A 27336-nucleotide genomic window follows, 5' to 3' on the forward strand; every position below is an offset into this window, starting at 1 on the left:
AAGGACAGCTAGAAAACTTGGTATAATTGTTATATAACTGCTGGTTGGTTACTTTTACAATGTGCCTAAGACTAACTGGTGGCAGCAGTGATATTTATACAGTGCGCCTTTGCATTTGCCGCAAATGGCTACTAACGGTGGTTAGCACCCTGAAGTGGCCATGCCACAAGTTTCTTTTTGCTTGTTTTCTGGCCACATGGTTCTTTGGCCTTCTTGCTCGCTTCTCAGTTCAGGAAAGGCCTTATATGGAAATCCTTTCCCGGGGGTGTGGGGGCTGTTTTTTTTGCCGGCAAGGGGTTGGTACTGTGTGTGGCCATAGGAAGGGGCTGTGACTGTCTAGTCCCCAATCCACATCTGATGCCTGAATGGTCTGTTGCCTGACCAATGTTGTGGCCAGTGGCTATCCATCATTGGCGAAGCACTGCCAGTTTGAATGGTGTAGATCCCTTCCCTTGGTGGGTTTAGGCATGCTCCCAGCCCAAATCTTGGATAAAACAGGGGCTCCAGCAGCCATTCATCAGATGGGAAGAAGTGAAGCCTGCTGATCACCTGAAGACGACTCCTGAAGCAGACTAGCATTGGCTCCAGTGCTTTCCCAAGACAGCCCTGCTCCGCTGCATGATCTCAAGAAGACAAAATGGGTGACGTTTTTATGTCCCTCCATAGGGAGTGCTTCGACTCTTGGAACAGTGGAAACAACCAGTCTCGACCCCTATTTGAGGATCAGTGTCTTTGGACCAACCAGTGGATGGACCATATTTCTCCTGGGATTTATCATTGAAATTGAAATCTTACTGTTGTAAAGTGCTTGCCTGTGAATGAGAGACCCTGTGATGCATAGCTCTCAACCATTTGTGTTGCAAGGGCGGGTGAACTCACCCGATTTTGTTTTTGGCGGGTGAGACGCCCATTGGGATGAATGAGCGTGCAGGAGGCTTGGCGGGTGAGTCAGCCCTTTACAAGGCGGGTGACACCCGCCAAAAGCGTGTGAGTTGAGAGCTATGTGTGATGCCATGTGGAATGTTGATGTGTGAATGCTGTATGAGTGTTCTATCGTAGGTCAGTTAAGCCTGGGTGATGGGACCCAGTGGTTGCCTTATCTAATAGGCTTTATTGTCAGTTACATTAAGCTATGTCAATAAGCTACAAGAATGTACAGATGTACAATTATTACACTGGCGACAAGGATTACCAAGAACCCATGCGAGCTGATGAAGGTTACTGAGGGGGGAGCAGCAGAAGAAAGTAAGGAACCACTGCCCCCCCAGACATCAAGGAAGTAAGTCCCATCCCCCAGGGGTGCAGAGCGCAGGGCGTTTGAGAAGTGAAGAGGGTCCCAGCGCAGGCCCAGGGCACAAGGAAAGAAGAAGGGGCAGCTAAGTTAAGTTCCTAAGAAGTGAAGTATAAGGATAGTGTTCCTAAGAAGTGAAGTATAAGGATAGTGTTCCTAAGAAGCAAAGTAGGGATAGGGATAGCGCCCCGTCTGAAGTAGGGATAGGGATGGGGATAGCGCCCCGTGTGAAGTAGGGATAGGGCCGTTAAACGCCACGTCCGCCCTGGAGGCATGGCGTGAAAGCTCTTCGCACCCTGGGATTTCCAGGGGTGCATATAGTTTCTCTTGTTTTTTTTTTTTTTTTTTTTTTGTCCGATGGGAGACGCACATTGCGTGTGAGCATCTCCCGTTGGACAAAATAAATGGCTGCCGCCGCCATTGAAATGGAAGGGAGACTAGGTCCTGTTAGGGAGATTTATCATTTTGATGCTTCATCCCCTCTCCTAGTGAGTCTGCTAGACCTTTTCTTTGAATCCTGAATGAGTGGAGCCTTTCTCCACTCATTCATTCTTGTGGGCTCTGCCTGTTGGAACTCTATTATTTGTATTCTACCTGTTTTATGGAGTCTCTGCGCCATAGCTCTTAAAGGAATCTGTGTTTTTACAACTGTAGCACACAGCTCCTTATGGGCAGTGTTGCTGGGGACCTACAGTTCTTAAGGATAGAGAGTTACTTGGTATCTCTCCCAAAACTCTCTAGTCTGAGAGATTGGCACACACCACCTTCAGTGGAGTGCCAAAGGAATACCTAATATCCCCCTTCTTTCTGCTCCTGTGACTTTTTCGTCACATAGACCATCACCTACCCTTGGGTATCCCCGCCTAGGCTCCAGAGTGTCTAGGCATCCAGGAAGTGGGGGAGAAGTTTTCCACCCCCCTGTCCTTTGTATGCCAGAGTGCCTGCATAGCTCCAGCTCCCACGGGGGTGGGAGGTGGGGGAGCGGCTGGCTGTCTTGATTGGACAGCCAAACGCCCCTTTCTGTAAAATGCTGAGAGATTGCAGAGGAGTGTGTGCTGGAACTGTATAAAAGGCAAGGCTTTTGGAGTGAAAAGCAAGTCGACCACTGGAAGCTGAAGTAACCGAAGAAGATGACCAGAGACGCCTGCAGACCCTTTGCAACATCGTGAAGCGACTACAGCTGTCCTGATCCCGTTTTGTGTGCGACGGAGGAGCTCTGAAGAGGAGGACTCCTTCCCTTTTGGCTAGTGCGAACAACCAGTCCAAAGACCAACTTTGAAACGAGCCATCTCCTGAGATCCTAGGCGTTTCCAGAGATGCAGAACCACAGTACATGGAGACCTTCCCATTTTGAGTGCATCTTTGTGGAAAGGCTGAATCCATCCACATCATTGCTGAACCGGTAAGGACACTCGAGATCTGATCCAACTCGCCCAGAACCCCTCTCGACAGGGTGTGGGACTGCAAGAAGAAAAGAAGATTGACCGGGCGATCCATGTCCTTTGTTGCTGCTGCAGAAAAGGCGCCAAAATTGCAGAGTGAACCCAGAAGTTGATGAAAGTCGTGCTACAGGTCCTCCCGCGAGACTGCTGCAAAGAGATTCCTGCCTTCAGTCATCAGACCAAAGAATCCGGAGGTAGGGTCCAGAGCTGCACATTGCGGAGCATCCAGCACAAACATTTTCTTCTAACCTAAGGTACGGTGGGGTAAAAGGGATTGCTTAACTGATTCCAAGAAGTCGCTCCGGAGCGTTGGAGTGCATGTAGAGGTGTCCCGGGCAACACCCTCTTACCTCAGACCCAAGCCGCTGCTTGTGTCCCCTTCTCGAGTCAGTTTTAAGGTCTTCCTTGTTGGTTAATTTGCTGCTTCAATAACACTAGAAACTGGAAGAAATCCACAGGAACTCTTCGTAATTTGCTGCTTGTCAAGACGTTAAGCCTTCTCCGAACTGCCTTTAGCTAGGGTTCCGTTTTTTGGACTTCAAGTACTTACTAGGCGAAGAAACCGTTTCTAGAACCTTGAACTAAGCTCATGTTACACTAACCATTTTCCTCCCTTTTAAGTGACTTTACTATATGTGTTTGCAGAGTAAATCCATTACTGTATAAATCTGCATGAGTACACAATAACCGATAATACGATAGCATTCTTTTCTCCTTTCTAACATTGCTTAAAATGTAACCGCAAACAAATACAAAAGTGAAGTGTATTATGAAGTATTCCTAAGTGTTCTAGTATAAACGTCTTCACTTTAACTTTACTTTAAAGTATTTATATAGCGCAACCATTGGCCCATGGGCATCAGGGTGCAGACAAGAACATTAAACGGAAAGACAAAAAGGGAAAAGAGTATCAGATACAGGTGAAACGTCAACCTAAGCTGCCACAGGAGTTTAAACGAACAGGTTTTCATTTGTTTCTTAAAAAGCTCCAAGGAATCCTGGCCTCGGAGAACCGGGGGAAGCAAGTTCCAGGTTTTTGGGGCAGTGATAAAGAAGGCTCCACTTTCTACCTTTAGTCCTACATTTAGGGAGGATCAGAAAATTCTCCTTACTGGACCGGAGAGATCTGCAGTTCACCTTGTTGGAGATGAGATCTTGCAGATATAAGGGCAAATTTTCATTTAAATGTAAAAACCAGAAGTCGAAAGCGGACACGCGCCTCCAAAGGGAGCCAATGCAAGGATCGTCAAGCCTCCGAAACGTGGTGACGGCGGGATAGTGCAATGACCACTCTAACCGCTCCGTTTTGTACTACTTGTAGTCTATTGGTATCCGCTTTGCTAAACCCGACCAAATGTCTGAAGTATTTAAAGTGATTTCTGGTGTAAATATAATAAATATATACTTTTGATATAACTATAGTGTTTCTTTGCTGTGCCTGACTAACTAGATTCAGTGTACTTACCTACAACTCACACCTTCCTCTTAAGATAAGCGTGACTACTCTGCCACACTACCAAGGTCCTGAGTTAGTACAGACTGACACTAAGAGTTGGGGATCTACAAACCCTGGGATAGCTTACTAAGGTCTTACTGCCAGTAGGACTTCAGGAAAAATCACCTGTCCCTTTTCGGTAAACGGCAGGCATTTTGTCTGCTTTTTATTTTTTTTCTTCCTCCGAACCGCCACAGGCAGTGAATGCAGAATCGTGCCCGGGAAAGGCCGATTCTGATTGGTCAGACCACCTATCCTGGGAGCAAATATCTGTTTTATAAGTGTTGTTGTGACAATATTTGTCTAAAGGTTGTACTTGCCTAGTGTGTATTTCAAAGGCCAAATAAACTATTGTATATTTGTATACTTGCCTGACAATTTACCGCTACAGAAATGTCCTATATCTTCAGTCCTTTTCTTTTTTTCGCCATTTTACATCTTTAAAATGCCAGCATTCTTGATCAAGAACATTCATGCTTGATGTACCAAACTAAAAATCACATACTTTTTTTTTGTGCACAGAAAAAGGAATCTGACCGGAATGAAGCATCAGAGAATGGGAACACAGAGAACGTCCCCTCTAAGCCGAAGCCCTCGGAATCAAAATCGGTAAAACACCTTGTGACCAGTTAACTGGAGATGGTTGGTAATTTGTTTATTTTTGTTTCTTAAGTACAGTCTTGTGCGTGTATGTGGAGACGGTGGCCACAGCTCACTACATTGAGTATGATCCAGAGCCCCCTCCATTCCATCCTCCAATTCATTGGTTAGGTTACTTTTTGAATATGTCTACTTGTAATTCATTCAACAGGTCTTTTATTCATTTTAGGGAGGTGACTCTGAGGAAGAAGAGGATGAGAAAGAAAAGGGGAAGCTGAGGCCAAATTCTGGCAATGGTGCTGACCTGCCGCAGTACCGATGGACGCAGACCCTCTCAGAAGTGGATGTGAGTATTTTCGATTTCAGAAAGTGGGGGCTGTTCTTTGCCAATCTCGGGGGAAGTAGGACGTACCAGAATAGCACTTATTGACATGAGCACTAGTATGTAACACACAAAGGGCATTTCTGCACTACAGGATAGAGAGCTGCTGTTTTGGTGCACGCTCAGAAATGCCCAACTCTGGTTTGGTGTGACTTTAAACAAATAATAAATCAGTTGCTGGCAGGAGAGAAACGTCCATCTGGCTTTCTCTACATTAGAGTCTGATTTAGGAATCCTAACTTCAGTGTATGATGAGCCTCTAACCACAACGCCTGCGATCCCTGTCCTTCCGTTCTTTCTCAATCTGCAGCATTACGGAGTCTTAAAATAAAACTTGAAACAGTTTGAAAGTAGATATTTGCATGCGACAAATCAGAGATGAGCGCAGGAAAAATGGACAAAGGGTTTGGCACTTAATGATAGAAATAGTTAAAGTTACTAACCGCAGCAACCACAGTAGTTTTAGATCTCCACAGGCCTTGAAAATTCTTAAAATCCCACTTAACCAGCAGGGCGATTGCCTTAATTTACATACTCTACCTAAGAGCAGTTGACCCATGGTGACGGGTGACAAAGTATGTGGTCTCTGTAAAATGGTTCATATCACCATAAGTACACTTCATATTTGGTGCAGCCAAGTAGAGTGAAGCTTTTATTTTCCATTTACTGAATGTTACATCCCCATAATCAGCAGCAAGGTAGAGTACCATGCAAATGCAATTAATCTTTCATAAAATCTCCTCGCCTAGACAAGTAGGCTAGTTGTTTTTGCGAACTCTGCTTCAGATTTCTGCATGGGTCATTCTCCAATTTGGGACAGTGACAGGGTAGCTTTATTTAATTTAACACAAAAGGATCCTTGAACATGGAAGTGCACTTACATTCTCTGCCATTATCTGCCCCCTTAGCCTCTTGCAAGTCCCTGCCTTTTTTCCACCCACATGACAAATATTCTGTGGGTCCAGAGGAGAGCTGGTATTGGATTTCAGATGTAAAACTGAGGTTAGCACTAGTGACTAGCTTGAATTACTCCGGCATTCCAACCACTTTTAATCCTTTGTGTGGGCCGATGTCCTAACACTAAATTGTGCCATGGAGGTTTCTACAATGTGTTGAATAAAACTCACCAACATGGCCTGACTATTCTGGATATCCTAACTATCGCAAATGTGTGTATCCTGTGGCACATGTGGAGCTTTTTTTCAGATGCCCTTGGAAGGAAAATGTATCTATAATACAGGAATACGGCTAATGCTTCCTTAAACTCCTTTGTCTCACTGTTTAACCCACCTCACGCTCTACCGCCAACCCCAACCCAGATAGTGGCGAAATTCCTTTGTTAGGAGGATATTACAGCACCACCACTGGTGAGAGGTACTGGAAAGACAATCTTAGCGGCACATGTGTAAGACCCTTGAATTTGCATTATCCGAATGCTCACGAGGCCTAGTAGGACCACCTCTAGCATGTTCATCATTGTCATTATGTCTTGTTTCCTCCCCTTTCCCTGTGGGCGCTTTGAAACACAATTTCTTGTTGTACTGACAAACCTTACAAAAGCACAATAAAATAAATAAAAAAAGCGAACACTTGCTTTGTTAGGGTGCCTGAGTAGTAAGACTTAGATTCCAGGGGACGAGAATTGGTGTTTCGTATAGTTAACAATACAGCTGATAAGCAAGGTATTGGTCACACTGTTAAATGCTTACAAATATGCTTATTTATTAAACACACACTTGCATCAAGGTAAGTGAAATACACAGGTAAGTAAAGGCACTCTGTGCATATATGTTCAGATTGATAACCCTAAATTGGTCACACACCACTATATTTACACATTTTCATGGCAATACTTTTTACAGTAGTGTAACATTTGGAGAAAAGGTTTTTGTTAAAAGCATTCTTAAATTATAAGGATGTGCAACCCTTGTTAATAAACGTATCCAAGGCTAAGCCCTCTCCTATTGCAGTATCCACATTACTACAGGTGAATATACCTTATGTGTAGGGCACTGGTAGGACCGTTTTTGTGGTGTAGTAAAGTGTAAGTCCCATTTCCTGATTAGAAAAAGGACCGACTACCAGTCCTTTAAGTCCAAGGGTATGGGACAGGATTCTTTTTTATAGGCTCCACCCTCTATTGTAAGGCATGGATAGATGTAGGTGGACTTTACATTCTATTTATTTTAGCGTGGGGCTTAATGACACCCAATTATTTTGAATGGAAAATGCATCCTGCCAAAAGATTCTTATATTTATTTTTTTGGACAACAAGACTCGCTGTTGGATCTGCAGCAGGATCCTCCCTAGTGACAAGTTTGAGGGTCCTTCTGACCATCGGGTTAGACAGCAAGTGGTGGTGGGCGTGTTTTGGAGCCGATGAGAGCGGTCGCCTGAACGCGGCGCTCCGCTCTGGGAAAAATGTTCATATACAATTTAAAATTAAACGTACCTTTATTGGATGGGATTCAACCCCTGTGAGGCTCTTCTTTAGTCCCAGAAGCCTGTGTATGCCGTGTGAGCATCTCTGCAGCCAGCTTATCTGTTCACGGAACCTCTGGAGGCCACAGTGTAAGCCGCGTCATCCATAAAGTGGGCAGCATTTCCTGTCAGATGGTCGGTTACTGCGACGTGGGTGGCGCACACTGCAGGGGAAAGACAGTTTCCTTCACAGCACATGTTTTTATCTTCTTTTTTCACTGTCTTCCCCTTTATCAACTATGAACAATTTTGTTGTCATTTTCAATACTTAGTATTTTGAACTGCCTTTATCACAAGTAATTATATTTCTTGTACAACAATTGGTTTTTTCTACTTTTTTCCTAGTGAGGTTTGTTTGCTTTTGCCTCACATAAAACTGGTATCCTCGAGTAAAACTTATTTCTCTTGCCTCGCATCTCGCCTCATATTGTTTGCGCTCGTGCCTTTAGGGTTTTATCCCTTAAATACAGTACCCTGATTTGTTGAAGCTATCTAATGACAACTACATAATGGAGTTCTAGTGTGCTACTCTCTTATACAACTTTTACTTAGGAGAGAGAAGTACGGGGGAAAAAGAAAACAAGAGACCTAAAAGAAACCTGCTTTTTGTCAAACTAATTTATTCCTACATCCCCATACATATACAATATGGCCTCTAAAAAGGGACAAACTAAATAGGCTTGTGTGTCGTCTCCTACTACCCTAAAGAAACAGAAGAGTGAGTCTCCGACACCCAAAGAAGACACAACAGACCCGGTCATTCATACCATTTTGTCTGAAATTAGAGCCTTGAAACCCTTTACGGCGGATACAAATGCTAAGCTGCAACTACTTGACAATAAATGGTCTCTTTTTGAATCTCGCGTGAATGAAGTCGAAAAGTGAGTTAGCAACGCAGAAGATATTTCTAATAAGGTTACTTATCTAGAATCTCAAGTTGCCTCCCTTCAACAACAGGCTGGGAACTTTGAAAATGGGAACAGAAGAAACAACTTGCGCATTGTGGGCCTTCCAGAAGGAAACGAACGATTATCCTATTGCTCCTATGTTTCTTCCTCAAATTCTCAACCTACCGACCTCTGTGCAACTCCACATCCAGAGAGCTCATCAAATTGGCCCCAGTAATTCATCATCTAGCTCTCGCAATCCATCCAGAACTCTTATTTTAGCCCTCCTAGACTTTACTCACATCACCCGTACTATGCAAAAAGTTAGACAACTCAAACAGCTAGTATAGGAAGAAAAAAATGTATATCACACAAGATGTTTCCAAGATGACGGCTGCAAGAAGAAAAGACCTTGTGACTTTCCGACCTGCTCTTAAGCAACTAAATGCCAGGTATGGCATTATCCACCCTGCTATTCGGAAAGTTACCTTAAATGGGAATACTTCAACATTTCAAAACACTTTGGAGCTCAGAAAATATATCCAATACAAAAGGATTGATCTGGATACGTCCAACCCTATCACTTGAATGCATTTCTACAACCTAGTGCGTTCTTCATGTTGAATCTTATCCTTTGCCGGAGGGCCGACCCTTGTTTTTTTTTTTCTTTTTCTCGGCTCTCCTCCCCACATCACTTTTGGACATGAATTGGTGTGGCTGGTTCCTGTTAGCCACTGTTATCTTGACTTTTTTTTTAATGCAACTCATTTACCGATTGCATGTCTTCATTGTTTGTCTTGCCCCCTTCCTTATGTTTCACTCCTTTCATGTTGTCCTCTGTTCTGTTGGGTACTTGTACCTTTCCACATGCTAATAGGATTTACTGTTTTAAAGATACTGTTTTATTCAAGTTACTGCTTATGTCATATTTGTTCATCCTTTTCCGTAGCCGATGCCTCTCAATATAGTATCATGGAATGTTAAAGGATTACATAATACCATCAAAAGACACAAAGTTCTTTCACATCTTGACAGATTAAAGCCATCTATAGCATGTACGCAGGAATCGCATCTCCCTGATGGTGAGGCAGCTAAACTTGAGCGACACTGGGTAGGTGAAGGTTTTTCCAGTGTTGCTAATGGAGAAAAAAAGTGGTGTTATCACTCTTATTAATAAAACCCTTAAATGTAAAGTATAAAGTTGTACCTACGGTATCTGGCCAGCTAGGAAGATGGGTTATTCTCAAGTTATTCGTAGAATCTACAATTTACACAGTACTCAATGTATATGGACCTACCTCTGCAGACCCCTCCTTTTGGAAACAACTTCGAAATCATATACTACTATGCAACCCCCAAAATGTGATTGTCTGTGTTGACTGTGACTGTAACCAATGTCATTGATCAATTTCTTGATAGGAAATCTGAGGTGTGATATACTAACACTACAATCCCATACACAATTTATTAACTTTATATCTGAAATGTAGCGATGCTTGGCGTATCTTACATCCAACCGACTTCGAATTTACCTATTATACACCCCACAACTCCTTGTCACGGCTTGATTATATTTTTATTCCCAATTCTATGGTTGGCCTCGTACTTGATGCCCAGATGGAATCCATCACCATCTCTGATCATGTTCCAGTGCACATTCTAATTGCTACCCTAACAACCACATACAACTCGTGTAGATGTAGATTTAATACTAGTCTATTAAATGACGATTCATTTAAGCAATTCATCACACAACAACATAATAACTTTTTCTCTGAAAATAAGGCTCAAGATACTTCTATAACCAACAATTGGGACTGTTATAAAGCGGTTCTTAGAGGTCATATTTCTTTTGTAGCCAACAAAAAGAAACACCTTAAATTTGAGTCTGAATCCATGCTTAAACCCCTAGAAATTCAATTTGCCCACACTAACTCTACCACAGTCCTTGGACATTTTGAAACTAAGATTTCAATACAATGAAATTATAACACAACAGTCATGTTCTAATCTGCTTAAATACAAAGCCAAAATATACCATTTTCCAATAAAACCAGTATAAAATTACCTTCTTACCTTAAATTTAAGAAGGAGAAAAACAAAATTGTTATTAAAGATCATTTGGGAAGCAGAAAATGTTCTGATAAAGAAATTGTACAAGCCTTTCAGAAATTCTACTCCAATTTATATACTTCCAAAGCCCCTCCTGATAATCCCGCTGCTAATGACTTCCTATATAACACATCTCGTAACTCCTATCCTCAAACCGACCTTGCTTCACACAATCCTCCAATTACTCCCCATGCAATGCATTTAGCTATTAATAACCTTAAAAAGGTAAATCCCCAGGACCGGATGGCTTTCTCATTGATTTTATTGCCCATTTTTCCAATCTTCTAGTCCCTAAGCTCAGCAAACTTTATTCTCATTTAATTTCAAACATGGCCCAAGGATCTTTTTTAGAAGCTATGCTAATAGTATTCCCTAAACCTAATAAAGATCCTGAACTCCCCCAAAACTACTGTCCAATTTCCCTTATTAATACTGACTGTAAGAATTATGCTAAAATTCTTGCCAACAGACTCCTTCCTTACCTACCCAATCTCCTTAAGCAAGACCAAGTTGGATATGTAAAAGGTAGTGTGTCCTTCCCCGATATTAGACTTTTTTTTAGACTTCATTGACATTTTAAACAGTGACCCCTTCGCTGCGTTGGCTCTCAATGCTGAAAAAGCTTTTGACAGAGTTGAATGGGACTTAATGTTCAAAGCTCTCAAGTGGCATGGTTTTGGTCCCCCTTTTCTATCAATGATTAAGGTCCTATATTCTAACCCCAAAACTGCAGTCGTTGTAAATGATCAACTATCCTCCTCCCCCTTATCTAGAGGAACGCATCAGGGCTGCCCACTATCTCCCATCTTCTTTATTCTAGCGCTAGAACCCTTTCTCGAAGTCATAAGACAAAATGATAATATTTTTGGAATTTCATTTGACAATTTACATATCAAAGCAGCAGCATATGCCAATGATGTACTTTTATTCTTAAAAAACCCTCAGCTAAATTCCCAACATTTACTAAATATTATATCTAGATTTTCAGATGCGTCAGGCTATAAACTTAACACTGACAAATCAGAGATTCTTCCACTTAACATACATTGCACCCCATTTCACACTAGTACTTTAGGCATGAAATGGTGTCCCCTAGGATTCAAATATTTAGCTATCCACATTTCTGCTTCCTTCAATAGTATTCATAAAACATAACTTGGATAGTATGTTAGCCAGAGTCAAAGAACTCGTATCCTCTTGGTCCCCCCTTTATCTCTCCTGGTAGGGCCGACTGGAATCGATTTAAGATGATTACATTATACTCGATCTCCTCTATATGCTGCCTATTCCTCTTTCTCCTTCCTTCTTCAAATCTATAGATTCCATTCTCACTAAATTCTTATGGGGGAGAAAGAAACATAGAGCTTCGCTTAGTAAGCTTAAAAGATCCTGCTCCCAAGGAGGGGTAGGGTTCCCCGTTTTTCAAAAATATCATTTAGCCTTTACTGTTAAGCAAAAACAGTGGTGTTTTTTTCAGGATATATAATTTCAAGTGCCTAGGTGGGTTTGCCTGGAGAGAGCTATGGCTTCCCTAATGTCCCTCGCAGACCTTTACCTTATAATAGGCAAAAATAAATTCACTAAATACTCCTGTTTTCATCAATCCATCCTTTCCCTTAAGATATTTGTTCCCATTCATAGCTAAACAATCTTCATTTATATCCCCATTAATTTGGTATAAACCCCTGATTAAAATCAAAGGTAAATCCATTTTCTGGAAGCTGTGGCTCTCTAAGGGCATCACATTTTACTATTTAAATGTGGTATTCCCATTACATTTGATGAATTTATTGCCACATTCCATATGCCTGGTTCTTCCCTGATGCAATGTCTTACAATTATTGCTGCAATAGTAGAACATTTTGAGATACTGATGTATAGTTTCAATAATCCTGATGCGCTACGATTGCTTCAAATGCTGAACTCTAATATGATAGGCTCTATCTACTATAACATCCTATTAAGTACTTAACCTACCCCGAGGATTGAGTGTCTTCACAATGACTGGAGAAGAGACTGCTTACTGTTGGATCATCAGTTTTGCTGGGCCCCCCAATGGCAGTGTATTTCTAAAATTACCACCTCTGCAAGCCTTTTCCAAACCTTATTCTTTTTTCATCACAGAGCCTTAATCACCCCTGTATACCTTTTCAAATGTGGTCTATCACATGATACCTTCGGGTCTGGTGCGCGTTATAAATAAATACAAACAAACCTAATGATAATTGTTGGAGCTGCTTGCAGGTTCAAGGTTCTTTCAAGCGTATGTTTATAGATTGTAAATATGTCAAGCCATTTTGGATCTCTGTGTGGAATACCATCAAAAGTATTTTTAACCTTTCTTTAGATTTCTGTTTTGATCTTCTTATTTTAGGCAGATCCATGCTAGATAATAATTCCGCCAACAAACATGCTAGATATCTGTTTGATTTATGCTTAATGGTAGCAATCTAAAATATCGCAACCAATTGGAAAAACCTAAGACAAATTCATTATAAATTTTGGTGGAATTCTATATGCAATATTCACTGATTGGAAGGCTGTAATGCATCTACCCCTGATTTACCAAATAAGTATCAGTTGAAATGGCAATTATTCAATGACTACTTATCTGTGTAGATTCTCATCAGTAACCTATGAATCACTATTCTGTAATAATGCCTGTTATATGTGTACCCTACTCTCCATCCCCTTCCCTCTTTTCTTCCTCTTGTTTGTGTTCTGTCCCAGTTGTTCTGTCTTGCTGTCTGTAATGTTTACCCCCTCAATATTCAAATAGTACGCTTTAAATCTATATAATATAAGGATACCTGGCTTACTTTAGTATTAATCTTTATTATTTCTTGTATGCCTGGTATTATATCGGCCGCCATTCTTCACATATGATGTTTGTATTATTCGACTTGTATTCCTAATTTCATACCATAAAATCTTTAAACGCAAAATAAGACAGCATGTGTTATCGCTCTATGCAGTGAAGACCGCTTAACTTGGGTTCACATGACTCTGGAGGACCCCACAGGAGCAGCAGTTGATTCAACCCCGCATAAATCAAGCAGCACAACAGTTGGACTTTGGTTCCAAGCAGGTGGCTCTTGGTTGTAAAGAGCAGCAAGTGGAAGAGACCCTAGCAATACAGAGAAGATTATTCCAATGTTTCCAGCTGCCCCAAGGCTAGCCTTTCCATCACAAAGACAGCCATGTTCCAGGAGGATGCAGGTCAGTTGCAGGCTCTGTCTTTTGAGCTCTGGGGTGCGAAGGAGGTACATCCGGACTCCAGGCTGGTTGTGCCATGAAGGAAGGTGCCTTTCCAGGTCTCCTCGTTCAAGTAGAATACAAAGCTAGGCTATACAGTGGTTGGATAAGAATGCTGGCTTTAGAAGCAGTCCTCTTGTGTACCTTTGTTGGTCCATCAGCATCCGATACTTCGCTCCAGTGGTAGACATGAACAATTGCTCTGGATTTAGGCGAGGACCCTGCCTTCACATAGAAGGGACTTAAAACATACAAACACAGCAACATGACTTTGGCTTGCCTGACAGTTTAGTCCAGACAAGCCTCGCACACCCCTACCCCCACCCACGTTGGGGCATAGTGGGTAGCTGTTTTAAAATTAAGAGACTTTAAAATCAATGGACGGATATGAGCATTGCCAACATGTTTGACAATCTGGATACCTTCAACAGCCTTAACGTTTCCTGCTACTGCTGTGGAATATTGCACTCCAAATGTTACTTGTGCAACCTAGTCTGTGAGCTTGCACTTTTCCTATCTCATGATCTTGCGTTCTACCTTGCATTCTTAGGACCTAAGAAGATCACACTCTCATGTCAGAAGACTATAGCTGTACTAGTGATTTATTATAGGCACGGACATCTGGAAAGAACATTGTAGGTTGGAGCCTCCATTGAGAAATTCTTGCTTCCAAGTAAGCAAACGTGCCTAAGGGCTTAAGACAGGCTAGCTTATGAGCAAAGAAGGCATTCTTTTCACAAACCGTAGGGAGAAACACAGTTGCCATCTTGACCGTATTTGTTTAACCCTTTAATTATAGAAAGCAAATCCAAGACACAGTAATAACACTCAGTCGTCCATCAAGCAAGAGATATACAATGATTCTCATCAAGTCCCTTAGCTTCAAAGAATCAAACAAAATAAATACATGTACCTCACTTAAATCCCAGGTAGGGATGACGCAATAAACCCCCCTGCCTAATATGAAATATGCACAGTCTATAGAGGATAGGGAGCAGCCATATATAACTACATTCAAACTATGCTTTCACACACACAAGCCAGTACAGCATTCTCAATCATCATTCGTTCCCCCAACTTCAACCACATCATTACTCTGTGATTCCCTGGTTTGCAGAAGTGTCCTAATCGGGCCCCAGATGTTTCCTGTTCTAGAACTGAATGACAACAACCTATAGTACTCTTCCTCCATATCACAGCACCAAGCCAAATCTTGCAGCCATATGGCCAGAGTTGGAGCCACAGCACTAGTTCAGTTCATCAAGATACATTGCTTTGCCAAGAGCATATATATAGACAGTAATTTCCTCGCTCCCTTGGCTATTCCTGGAAGAATATTTTGGGGTACATCTTGATACACCATACACCCCATCAGTTCAGTTACTTGTCGCCAAAGAAGTGCACTCCCATATGACGTGGAGAAATACAGCATTATCAGTTCTACACCTTGATAACACCCATCAATGTATCAAATTTCTTCTGAATCAGCAGAGACAAATAAGCCTAATGAAGAATTTTATATTGTATGAGCTTAAACCTGGGATTAAGTGCTATTATTCGATTATACAAGCACATATGCACAGCTTGTCCGCCATTTCCTCACCGATGTCTGCCTCCCACAATGCTCTACATGGTAGAACTTCCCCATGGGCCGAGTTTAATGCCATCCTTTATATTGTAGACTCTACCATTCCAGAGTTCTCTGAGTTGACAGGGTACTTCAAGAGGGAAAATACCTGTGGCTCGGAGGGAAAGCACTGTGACCAGCAAGCCCAGAATGCCTCCTGGATCCTAAAGTATTGAAGCACCATCCCACATTTCCCGTTCACGCCCCTCCCCCATTCACCACTCCCCCAACTTAGCCTTAACCTGTGCCCAGGAAATGAAGGAACCATCAACATACAAATCAAACATATTATTGTACTACCAGCCTTGACCAAACTTTTAAAATCACGTGTCGTGCCCAAACACTGAATATTGCAGGCTCCAGGTCTGGGTTATATAGAAACTGCACTTGTAATCTCTGACACAGTCTTCGCCATGCAAGCACCGTACACCTGACACTGGGTCAAAAGGGTACCCGTCATCTGTCCTCAAAGGTAACCGGGTACTTTGCAGAGAATGTGGTTGAAGTAACCCTCTCTCAATGAGAACGTGCAGGAAGGACTGGGGCCCCTGGCATCCAATATGAAGCAAAATAAACCTGAGTGACCAAATAAGATCAGGCACAGCCTGCTCCCACAGTCTCGTGAGGGACTCCCATTTAATTCTGGGGCTCCACACTAACTTAATCAGCCATATTCTTAGTTCTTGAAAATATTGATATCCGGGCCACACCGGGATGTTTAGTAACAAATATAATAGCTTAGCGAGGATCAATATTTTTATAATCGCTACTCTGCCATAAGGAAGATCAGAGGAGCAGTCCACCAATGAACTTTACTCCAAAGCGACTCCAAATAAGCACAGTGATTATCTTTCAACAATTGCGGACCATTCTTACTGATTGGAGGTCTGCTCCCAAGGGCTGCCAGGTAGCTTCATTTAATGGGAACAGAATTGATGGTTAAGTAGGAAGTGTGGAACTCTGGCGAAAAGAAGATCCTACTAGCAGCACAGCACAGCAGCAGCAACTGAGGAAAGGCCAGCAAGAAGACCATTAAGACCACTTTCCGCTCCACGTTTTCCACCACCTATTTTTAGGCCTCAGCCACGGGTGTGTGAGAAGAACCCTCTGCCGTGCTTTCGAACAGCCGCGTGCAACGCTCCATGCTGGTCACGTCACACATCCATCCTCCGTAAACACTAGGGGTGTAACTTCGGCTTTGAATACCTTTCAAGTAAGTATTCGGCCGAATGCCGAATAGTTGGTTTTCAGTCGGAATTCGTCCGAATACTTACTCTAAGCCGAAATTCGGTACACCCCTACTGTAAATCAATGAGCATATTTTCCAACAATCACGAAATACACCATATTGCATATTTTTCGATGTTACACATTACATACCATAATAGAGAAATTCTCCTTTTGGGTTGATGGACAATATTTCAACTCTAATACAAGACGATCAAATCACACAGGCATAGTAGCGTGACTTAATTACAGTGTACAATGGAGTCTGTGTGTTTCACTCAAAATACAACGTTAACAGTCTTGTACATGGCATTCTAAGCATTGGAGAATTGGTCAGGAGTGTGATATATAAATTGCAATCCAAGTAAGGGCCAACAATGCTGTTAAATGTTCTAACAGTCTTCTACATATGAAGTGGAAGATGGGAAGGATGCAGCTAAATATGTCTATGGACCCCCATTATGTTATTAAATTGTTCCACTGTTACGCTCACCTGGCTCCCACAGGGGCGTCGATCGGACCCGGACAGCTGCGATCTCCTCAACGTGAAGCGTAGTGCAGAGATGACAGACTGGACTGGCCCGCCTAATCTCGTCTGCTTGACCCGTATAAGTATTCTCCTGCAAGTGGAGAAGGGGATTTAGCCACCCGTGGATTCTAGTAATGGCACCCCACTGTTCTCCCCACTAATCACCTCCGATATTCCCTTTCAGTAATCTCACCTTATGTTTTTGAAGGATGAGCACTCCATCCTGCGTGGAATGCAGGGGCGCGTAGATACCAGTTACTTCACTGGTTTGAAGGCGTTGGAAGAGTTCCGGATGAATATTGACTCCGAGGTTCCTGGCGAGAGATTTCTTTTGTCCCCTAGATGCTGAAGTTCGGCGAGGACAATGATGGAGGCAGCGCCGAATCGAAAAATGCTGTGAGGACTGGTGAGTATTGCGCGACGCTGCAGCTGGCGATGCGACGCGTGCAGAAATAATGTCCTTTCCAAGTTCGAAGACGTGATGGATCCAGAATCAGGTAAGGAATTAAAATGAAGTCCGTTTTCTAACCTTTCCTCTTTTTCTAGGAGCTCTGGATTCGAGGCGGGCGTGGCAGAAGACTGGATGCTGACTGCAGGCACGGTGAGCGTTACGCTGCTGGATGCAGAATAATGCGTAGCATGTGCTGCTGTTCGGGCGTGGTTTAAATAGCCTTCAAAGTAGTCCCATGTAAGAAGTTCCCCCAGAACCACACCCGAGTAAAAAAAAAATAGCCCCTGAAGTAAAGTAGTCCCATTCAGGCCTCACGTTGGCTTGACTTCAATGCAGCATGGTCTGCATGAGGTATGTAATGTACATGAGCCTAGCGCCTATGGCACCAGGACTGATTTCCTCTGAGCCTGGTGCCAATGGCGCCAGGACTGTACCCAGACGGCCCCTAGCCGGGGATGCTGGGTTTTTAGTACGCACCTGGATGACTGCTCCTGGGGCTGATGGGCTTGGTCCGGGGGTAGGCATCATGACAGGACTCCCCGCTTACCCTCCACCCCATATGACCTTTCTTGTGGTCCGTAACCCTTCAGTCAATTAAATAGTCTTGATTTAACCATTTTAGAGTCCAGGATATATATATTTGTTTTTCAACTTGAATTTTATAAATTTTGGCATTGGATGTGAACATACAGGTGGATACATATTATGCTTTAGGCGCTATTTCACGAAATTGTTCCAGTCCACCATAACAATATTTAACAACATTAACTGTTGTAAATCTCCCCCTGTCTCACCTGAGATCGCTTCTTGCTCTGTTCCGCGGGAGGGTTCCTCTTATGGACGGATCGGGTTTTGTATAGACTCGCTCGAGTCTCGTCCGGCTGCAGAGCACGTTCAGAGTTCCGGGAAGGCTGCTGTTCCAGGATGTCCAGGAAAGTAAGTAGCGGTCGCTAAGAATGGGGATTCCAGGAGTCGAATAGAGGGAAAGGGAGAAGGAAGGAGGAAGGAAACCAGGATCTTGGATAGAAGATTTGCCGAAACACACACGCACGCACGCACACACACGCGCACACACACCCCCCCCTAATGATAGCATTGAGACGCGCAAGGGTGTGGCCAATTTATAGGACGTGCTCTGTGCGACATGAAGACTGGTCTGAGGCAAGTCGCTTGTTGCGGCCATGTTGGGACTAATAAGGAATACAAGCCCTGACGCGATAAGGACCAAGAGGTCCAGAAGGGGCAAGTTCTATGGGTTATGACCATTAACGTTCATTGTTCCAATAAGAAGAAAATAAGAGCCCCGCCTCCCTCCCGGTTCTCGAGTCTCCTTCTTTTGAGGCATTGCTACTTTGATTCGTGGTAGGCTGCGTGACCTTCATCTTCAATCCTCTCTAGGTCATCGATCTCCAGTATGGTCTGTGACAGGCATGGGTTGTTGGCCATGGGTCGTTCGGCGTTCCGCCATTGTTGGCGTGGGTTGGGTGCTAGTTTCTTTGCTGTGTTGAGTCATCCGTGGTTGAGTGCGAGATATATTGTGCAGTGAAGTCGCACCAGGCTTCCTCTTGTCGTGCGGCTTTGTCATGTAATATTGCCGTTATTTTTTCCATTGTGTAAATGTTTGTGGCAATCTGTATCCAGTCTTTTTTATCAGGTAGGTGTGAGGATTTCCATTTTATCACTAGGGCTGCTCTTGCCGCGAGTAACGGAGGATATTAGACCTTTTACCCTGATCAGTTCGTCATCTTCTTCCTCGAGGCCAAAAAGAATCAGGAGGGGTGACCGTTCTCTCTCTATGCCGTCCAGCTGTTTGATCCATCCCAGGACTTCTTGCCAGTAGATGCGGACCTTGGGGCAGGTCCACCACATGTGCCAGTAGTCGGCATTCCTACCACATTGTCGCCAGCATCCTGGGCTGGAAGTCTGGAACATTTTGTACAGCCTGTATGGATCGTACTGCCATCTGTGGAGCAATTTTATAGCATGCAATTTATACTGGGCTGCTATTGATATTTTGGATGGCGTTTCACAAATTTTGTCCCAGGCCTGCTGGTCGAACTCTCTGCCGAAGTCTCTTTCCCATCTTGCCTTGAGACGGCTGTTTGCCGCGTCTTTGGTAATTAGAGCCTTGTACATTTGTGCTATGAGGCCTTTGGAGGTGGCAGTCGTGTCTAGGATCGTCTCAAAGGGCGTTAGTTCTCTCTGTTTGGTGGCCTTCCATTCCCTTCTGGATAAAACTGATTTCTTCTCTGATCCCGGGGGACCAGAGATGGCTTAGGGGCGAAGGCCACGTGGTGACTCCCAACATCGCTTTCCCCTTCTTCCATATGTTCCACATTGTGCCCAGTATCGGGTGGTTGCGCAGTCTTCTCGTAAGTTTCTGTCTGGGGACCCAGAGCCATTCTGCCATCGTTACGTTGGCTAAAATGTTGTTGTCCAGTTGGACCCATTGGAGGTCCTTCCTATCTCACAGGTGTGGGATTAAAATTCTGAGCTGTGTGGCTTGACAATAGCGTTCTATGTCTGGTAAGCCCACTCCTCCTAGGTCCTTTGGTAATATAAAAAAATCGTAGGGGATTCTTGATTTCTTCCCATTCCACAGAAATTCTAGTATGGCCAATGCTCCAGATAAGATTTTGAGGTGGGAGTATTTTACTCCCTGTTTTTAAACTTTGAGAGTAAATGTGATTTTAAGAGTAAAAATGACTTTTCTCTTTTGCAAGAGAGTAAAATGTATGTGACATCCAGCGACGCATGCACAAACTGTATGGAAATCCTTAGCGTACCGCAGCTTTCTTCATTGTGACAGAATACACCTTTTATTATTTCTCTAAGGTCTGGCCATTTGATCTCTTCTGTATATATTTAAATGTTGAAATCACAAAAACCTAGCCGGCTTCAGAGAAATACATTCTGCTTCTGAGGTGGCTTGCAATTACATCCATGTAGATAAAAATCAAAAGAAGCCTTCTGGTTTCTATCAAGTAAACTGACATTTGCACTGCCCTCTGCTCTAAACCTGTGTGTAAATGTACGAAGGAAAATAAAAAAAGCTGTCATATTTGCAAGATTTTCATGCGTAAAAAAGGCCTAGTACGCACCTTATCTGGAGGCCTGAGTATGGCCTTTCTGACTTGTCTAAAGAAATGCTCTGGGATTGTGATGGGCAAGACTGGAAAGGGATAAAGGAACCGTGGTAGGGTCACCATTTTGATTGCGTTTAGGCGTCCCATCCAGGAGATTGTCAGCGGTTTCCATTTCTTGAGATCAGCCTTGAGGGCTTCGAGAAGTGGAGGGAAATTTGCTTCGTAAAGGTTCTCGAGGTGTCGCGTTAAGTTAATCCCCAAGTATCTCATTGTTGGGCCTCCGATGATCAGCCTGAGTTGCTCGAGAGCGATTTGGTGTTCTGGAGATGGATGTTACACTTCAGACTTCCCCGCCGGCATTCTTGCACAATACAACTTCTTTACAGGCTCCTCTATGGTCCAGGTACAAGCTACCATGGCGTCTGTACAAACGTCGACGCACTCCAGGTCACCTGACACGCATTGTACGTGGAAGACGTACAGCAAGCCACGCCCCTCTTACGACTATAAAACCACCGTCTTCCAAGGGGCTCGTTGCTGCTAATTAGCGTTACCAGCTACACGCGGTTTCATCCGTTTCCTCTTCGTGTCTACCTACACGAATCCTTATCCGAACTCCTGGTTTTGACCTTTTGCCTGAAATTTGGATTGCTTCGTCTCCTCCCTTATTCTGGTTGTGATCGTCTGGTTGTTGGACTCAGAACGCTACTGGATACGGCTCTCTTCTGTGTCTTGCGGTTCTTCCCTGGTTGCCGCTCTGCACATCAATTTGCTGTCTACATGCGGATCATCTCCACAACTACTCAACTATACTCGTGTACTCAGGTACATATCTATTGTCTTTCATGGACATTGTCTTCTGTTGGATTCTGGGACATTGAGTGACTTTTCTGTGAGATTGCTCTTCAGTGCATATGAACGCTTTCCTGAACTGCACCATCCCGGCCCTAGTGCGTCCCTCGTGCCGTTCGGGGTTACTTACCTGTACTAACTTCCCTGTTTGTTATTTTCTCCTGTCGTTGTCTTCAGAATCCTGGACTCCTCTTACAATCCTGGACTCCTCTTACTCCATTTACCTTTACTCAGGTCAGTTGTTATCAATTCTATAGCTAAAGTGGGAACCGATACTGATTTAGATCAATTCCACTCATTCGTGTTATTCTTTGTAGATTATCCCGGGGAAACGCAACTCCACTCCAATATCTATATAGGTAGTTGTCCAATCATTTTAACTGTTCTAATCACTTGTTTAACATCAACACATCAACACTGTCTAATATCTTGGTATTCTTTTGCAGCATTGGTATTGGCGGTGTTTGTTCTCCCCGCTCTTTTACTCAATTGACACCTCTGTCTGTTCTAACTGAAACAGCAGAGAGGTACATTGTGGAAAAGAGCCCCTCTTTGAGGAAGCCTGAGTCTTGTAATCAGGGGAGCTGGGATGGAAGGTTGAATTCGGAATTCTATACTACCAACACCTCCAAGGTCGTGTTCTCCGCATCTTCGGCCTATTCGGAGTGGTGAGTAACAATGGATCATGCAGTGGAAAAAGAATGGATTTGGATTTGTTGATCTTGAATCCTGAGTGTGCCGTATTCCTCTATCAGATGGATCGCTCGTGGAATGGAAGACGTTGGGTTTGACACATGGAGCAGAATGTTGTCCGCAGACATGGCCAGCTTATATTCTTTGCCATTCACCCGAATCCCTTCCACTGCAGGATCTGCTCGCAGTATTACGGCGAGGGGCTCCAGGGACAGCGCGAAAAGTATTGCTGAGAGGGGGCAACACTGTCTCGTACCCCTGCTGAGGGGGAACCAATGGGAGAATTGGGCGTTCACCGCGACCGATGCTCTTGGGGATGTATAGATAGCTTTGATCCCTCGACGGAGCGTGGGGCTTAGGCCTATCTTCTTTAGCGTGGCCTCCAGGAAATGCCATTCGACTCTGTCGAACGCCTTCTCGGCATCGATTGAGAGTAACGCTGGTTTGCTCAATGATGTTTGGGCCTTGTGGATTAAGTGCAGGGTTTTCCGGGTGGAGTCCACGCCTTGTCTGCCTAGGATGAAACCCACCTGGTCATTGTGGATTATTGATGGCATGTGTGACTCCAGCCTTGCAGTAAGGATTCTCGTATAAATTTTGGCATCAATATTTAGAAGGGATATTGGACGGTAGGAAGCACACAGCTTTGGGTCCTTACCCTCCTTGGGGATGACTGTTATCAGTGCTTCAGAGAAGGATTCGGGTGCCACACCGGATTGAAGGATGTTGTTAAATAGGTCAACCATGAATGGGAGGAGAGAATCTTTGAAAGTCTTATAGAACCCCGCCGTGTACCCGTCGTTCCCGGGGGTTTTTCCTGTTGGAAGTCTTTTGATTGCTTCTTCAATTTCGTCTCCTGTGATGGGGGCTTCCAAGGTATGTGCTGTATCGGACGGGAGGGTAGGCAAGGGTATTTTGTCCATATACTCAATTATCGCTTCTGGGTGCGAAGCAGCGCGTGACGTGTATAACTCCTCATAGAAGTCGGCAAAGGCTTCCGGGACACTTGGGGGAAATGGTTCGCAGGAATTCCCTTCTGTTTGGATCGTGGGCACCCACCTCTCTTGGCGTCGACCGCAAAGTCTTGCGGCTAGCAAGGCGCCTGCTTTGTCCCCATGTTCATAGTGTTTCTGCTTCAGGCATTGAAGCTTGCGCGCAATGCTGCCTGCCTCCAGTTGTCGTAGTTCCTCTCTCTTGTCATTGGCCTCCTTAATCTTTTGTAGTCTATCTTGGTCAGCTGACTGTGCCATGAGGTCAAGCTGAGTAATTTCGTTTCAGAGCCTATTTTCTATCAGTTGTCTTTCTCTTTTTTTCGCTGCTCCCTCTTTAATAAGTAGCCCTCTCCAGGTCGCCTTGCCAGCTTCCCAAATTGTGTTCATGGAAGTTTTGCCCGTGTTTTTAATCTCAAAGTATTGGGTGATATCCTGCTCTAGTTGTTCCCGGAAAATTGGGTCCTTAAAGAGAGTCTCGTTGCACCGACATTTAGAGCATCCTCGAGGAAGGGCCATTTGATCAAGGGTAACCATGACCATATCGTGGTCTGACCATGAGACGGGGATTATAATGACATCAGTCATTGCCGTGATGAGGTCCTCAGTTAGGTATATATAGTCTATTCTGGAAAAGGTCGTATGCGGTGCTGAGAAGAAAGTAAAGCCAGTATGGTTGGGATTGGTATGTCTCCACGCATCGGTGAGACTGTAGGCATCCATCATATCTGCGGCCGGTGGGCACCCGTCGCCCGCTTGAGGAGGCGTAGAGGTGCGACCTGATTGTCTATCCTGTTCCGGATCCATCCACGTGTTCAGATCACCCCCGAGTATTACCTCGCCTTCTGCTTCGCTCATGACTTTCGGGATTATCCTCTGCAGGAATCTGGTTTGTCCTGTATTGGGGGCGTATATTGACGCCAGGGTGATGACGGTGCCTTGTATCCTGCCCACTAGGACTAGTACTCTGCCACTGACGTCCATCCATGACTTCAAGAGTTCAAATTGAATCATTTTGTTGACTAATATGCCGACTCCCGCTTACTTCAGCGGGCCAGAGCCCCAATATTCAGAGCCTAACTTAGCATATAAGACCTTCCTCTCTTCTCCCTGGCTCTATCTGGTTTCTTGTAAAAAGAGTATATCTAGTTTGGCCCTCTTGAACTCTCTCGTTACCAGCGATCTCTTGGTGGGGGAGTTAAGTTCCTTAACATTCAGCGTGCCAATTTTAAGTGTGCCCTTCCTGTCACTTGATTCGTTATGCCTGTGGGACATTAATATGTTCGTGGAGATCGGTCGCAACGTCACGCTGCCCATTGCAGGAAATTGCCATGCTGGAGATAATGTAGTAGCTGCCTCTATTTGACAGAGGCTTTACCTGAGGGTTTGCCATTCCCTATCTCCCTCCCCCACACGCCCCTGTAGGGTATTGAACATCATACCCTTTGCCCTCTGTTCTCTCACGTTGCTCTTTGGTTCTTCGATGAGGGTCTGTGTCTGTTTGTGATGGCGTCCGAGTTGGACTGGATGTGAACAACCGGTCTACTGTCGGACCACCAGCAAGGGTCGTAACCACATGGCCCCGTCAACTAATAACATCAACATATCATTTTTGAGCCCCCACCGCCCCCTTTTATAAAATTCTGTAACAAACAAGAGTATTACAAACAGCAACTTTAACTGTGTGCTAGTATATATTATGATACATGCGGTTTCCGGAGTCTTCATTCCTCGGCAGTTCGCGTTTGCGGTTCAAGCAGTTCACGTGGCATCTGATGGAATCAGTGATACAGGAGTGCTGTGATCCGGGATGTAGTTAGGTCCACTGCAGGGACCCCGGAAGCAAAGATCGCCGGGATATAGAGCTTGGGCACGCGTTGTCATTTGTTATTGTCTGGTGTGTCGTTGGGTCGCCTGTACTTTCTGGATCCCTTTACTCGTTTCCTTCTCTGGCCCCGAAGTTCCCATCCTGGTCTGTCTTGTGCAGGGGTATCCTGAGTTCACTCCCCCGAGGTTGATCCGAGGAGGTCGGCGATGCATTCTCGGATTTCTTCTTCAGAGCGGAGTAAAAACATCCTGCTCCCATGTTCAAACGCGAGGGAGAAGGGGTATCCCCATCTGTATCTCGTGCCTTGATCTTTTAGCCATCTTGTGAGGGGACCACAGAGGCGGCGTAGGGCCAGTGTCAGCGATGAAAGATCCTGGGAAATGATAATCTGGGCCCTTCCAAGGGTAAGGGTGCCTCCGGACCTGGCTTTAGCAAGTATCCTTGTTCTGTCCTGATATCTGTGGAATCTGGCAAGGACCAATCTCAGGCCACCTGGAGGGCCGCCAGCTCTATGAATTCTCTCGGTCTTGAGTTCATCAATGTCCTCGTCCGCCGTCAGGATTTTGACGATATCGTGTAACGTTTGTTTTAGGTCTTCCTCTGTCTCCCCTTCTCGCTCAGGAATTCCAAAAAACCGCAGGTTATTCCTTCTCTCTCTGTTTTCCAAATCCTCTATCTTAAGGCGAATCTCGTCCTCCTTCTCTATACTTCCTATTCTAAGCTCCAATTGGGCTTCTAGGGTGTCGATTGAGGCCTGGTTGTTCTCGACTCCCTCCAGTCTCTCCTCAATGTTGTCTACTCTCTGTGTCATCTTATCCATTTTACCGCCGAGGTTGGCACCCATGTTCCGAATTTCACTTAGGAGGGCGGCGATGTCTCCCTTGGTAGCAGCTGCACCCATTTTAGAGGCTTCTAGTGACATTATTGGCCTTGGGTCGGAAGCCTGCGGCAGTGGGCTGTAGGCGTATTTGGCAAGCTTACTTGGAATGTTCATGGGGCACTTGCATGCGAGGAGGCACACGTCCCGGGATCGGGGGCCCTACCCTCGGTCCTGGTGTGTTGAGAGGCACGTAGTGTTGGGGGCACCGAGGCGATGACCCTCTGGGCGGGGGTTCTTCGGTGGGAGGAGGCACACGCCCTGTCTCCAGGGGCTCTACCCTCCGTTCCGGTCAATTCCCTTCGGTGGGTCCAATGTCGTGTCAGGGGGGCCTGAGTACCGATGCCGGCCCGTAATAGGGCTGCAGGGAGAGTCTGTGAGGCGAGGCCCCAAGGAGAGGGTCTTGGATGCAGACGAGGTGGGGGGGGTGAACACCTCTAGGTATTCCGCTGCTCTCTGTTACTGGGCCATTTGTCTGTGTCCTGATCAGGCAGTGGGCTGAGGCCTTGCCAGAGGAGGGCACACGCCCCAGGAATGGGGGCCCAACCCTCTGCTTCGCCTCACTGCGTTTGTTGCCGTGTGATGAGGCCTCGGGTGGTGGAGTCTGGAGGGATTGCGTGGGTAGGTCCGGCTAGGAGCAGTGGAGGCTGGGGCGTAAGCGACACTTTGGTGACTTTATGGCCCAATGGGGTTAGTGCTGTGAAGAGCGGGGGCCAGCGTCGCAGTCGGTGTATGGCACCCCCCGCTTGACTGTTCAAATCCGGGCCCCGGGCAGGGCACGTTCTGGGGAGGAGAAGTGGGCCCCAGTCGAGACGAGGTGCCACGGAGCACCCCAGGGGGGATGGGAACTCACCTCCGCAGATTGGTTCTGCTCGTCGCATGCCGGTGTTACAGCGCGGCGTGGATCCTCTGCCGGGAGAGCTGAGGGAGGAGTCGGGTGCCGCAGGCCGCGTGTAAACGCAGCCTCCTTTCCAGGTGGTGTCCTCGTTGGTGAGGGGGAGGCTGGTTCCGACGAACTTTTCTCCGTGACTGAAGGTCCGATTTTTGTCAGGATTTCGCTCGGGAGGTGGGGGGGGCGCTTCCGATGGCTCAAACTGCTGCTGTTGGGCACGGGGGGGGGGCATAAGTGGGGGCTTAGGTCACTTTTGGGGCCCGTGGGTCGAGAGGTCACACGGAGGCGATTATCGTCCGTGCGCCCACTGGTGGCCAGTTGTCCAGGATATTTTTAACTT

At 45.1% G+C, this 27336-nt stretch overlaps 1 protein-coding gene across 1 annotated transcript in view; it reads left to right on the top strand.

Moving 5' to 3' along the window:
- Positions 1–27336, top strand: part of NUDC (nuclear distribution C, dynein complex regulator) — a 291087-nt gene that overhangs the window by 119685 nt on the left and 144066 nt on the right. The window contains exons 4-5 of the mRNA XM_069622881.1: positions 4751–4837; positions 5058–5174. Of these exons, the coding sequence (XP_069478982.1) occupies positions 4751–4837; positions 5058–5174 (204 nt within the window). The remainder of the gene's footprint in view (positions 1–4750; positions 4838–5057; positions 5175–27336) is intronic.

This window comes from Ambystoma mexicanum, chromosome 11 (assembly GCF_040938575.1).
Source record: "Ambystoma mexicanum isolate Mex_15411 chromosome 11, UKY_AmexF1_1, whole genome shotgun sequence".
Taxonomy (NCBI): Eukaryota; Metazoa; Chordata; class Amphibia; order Caudata; family Ambystomatidae; genus Ambystoma; species Ambystoma mexicanum.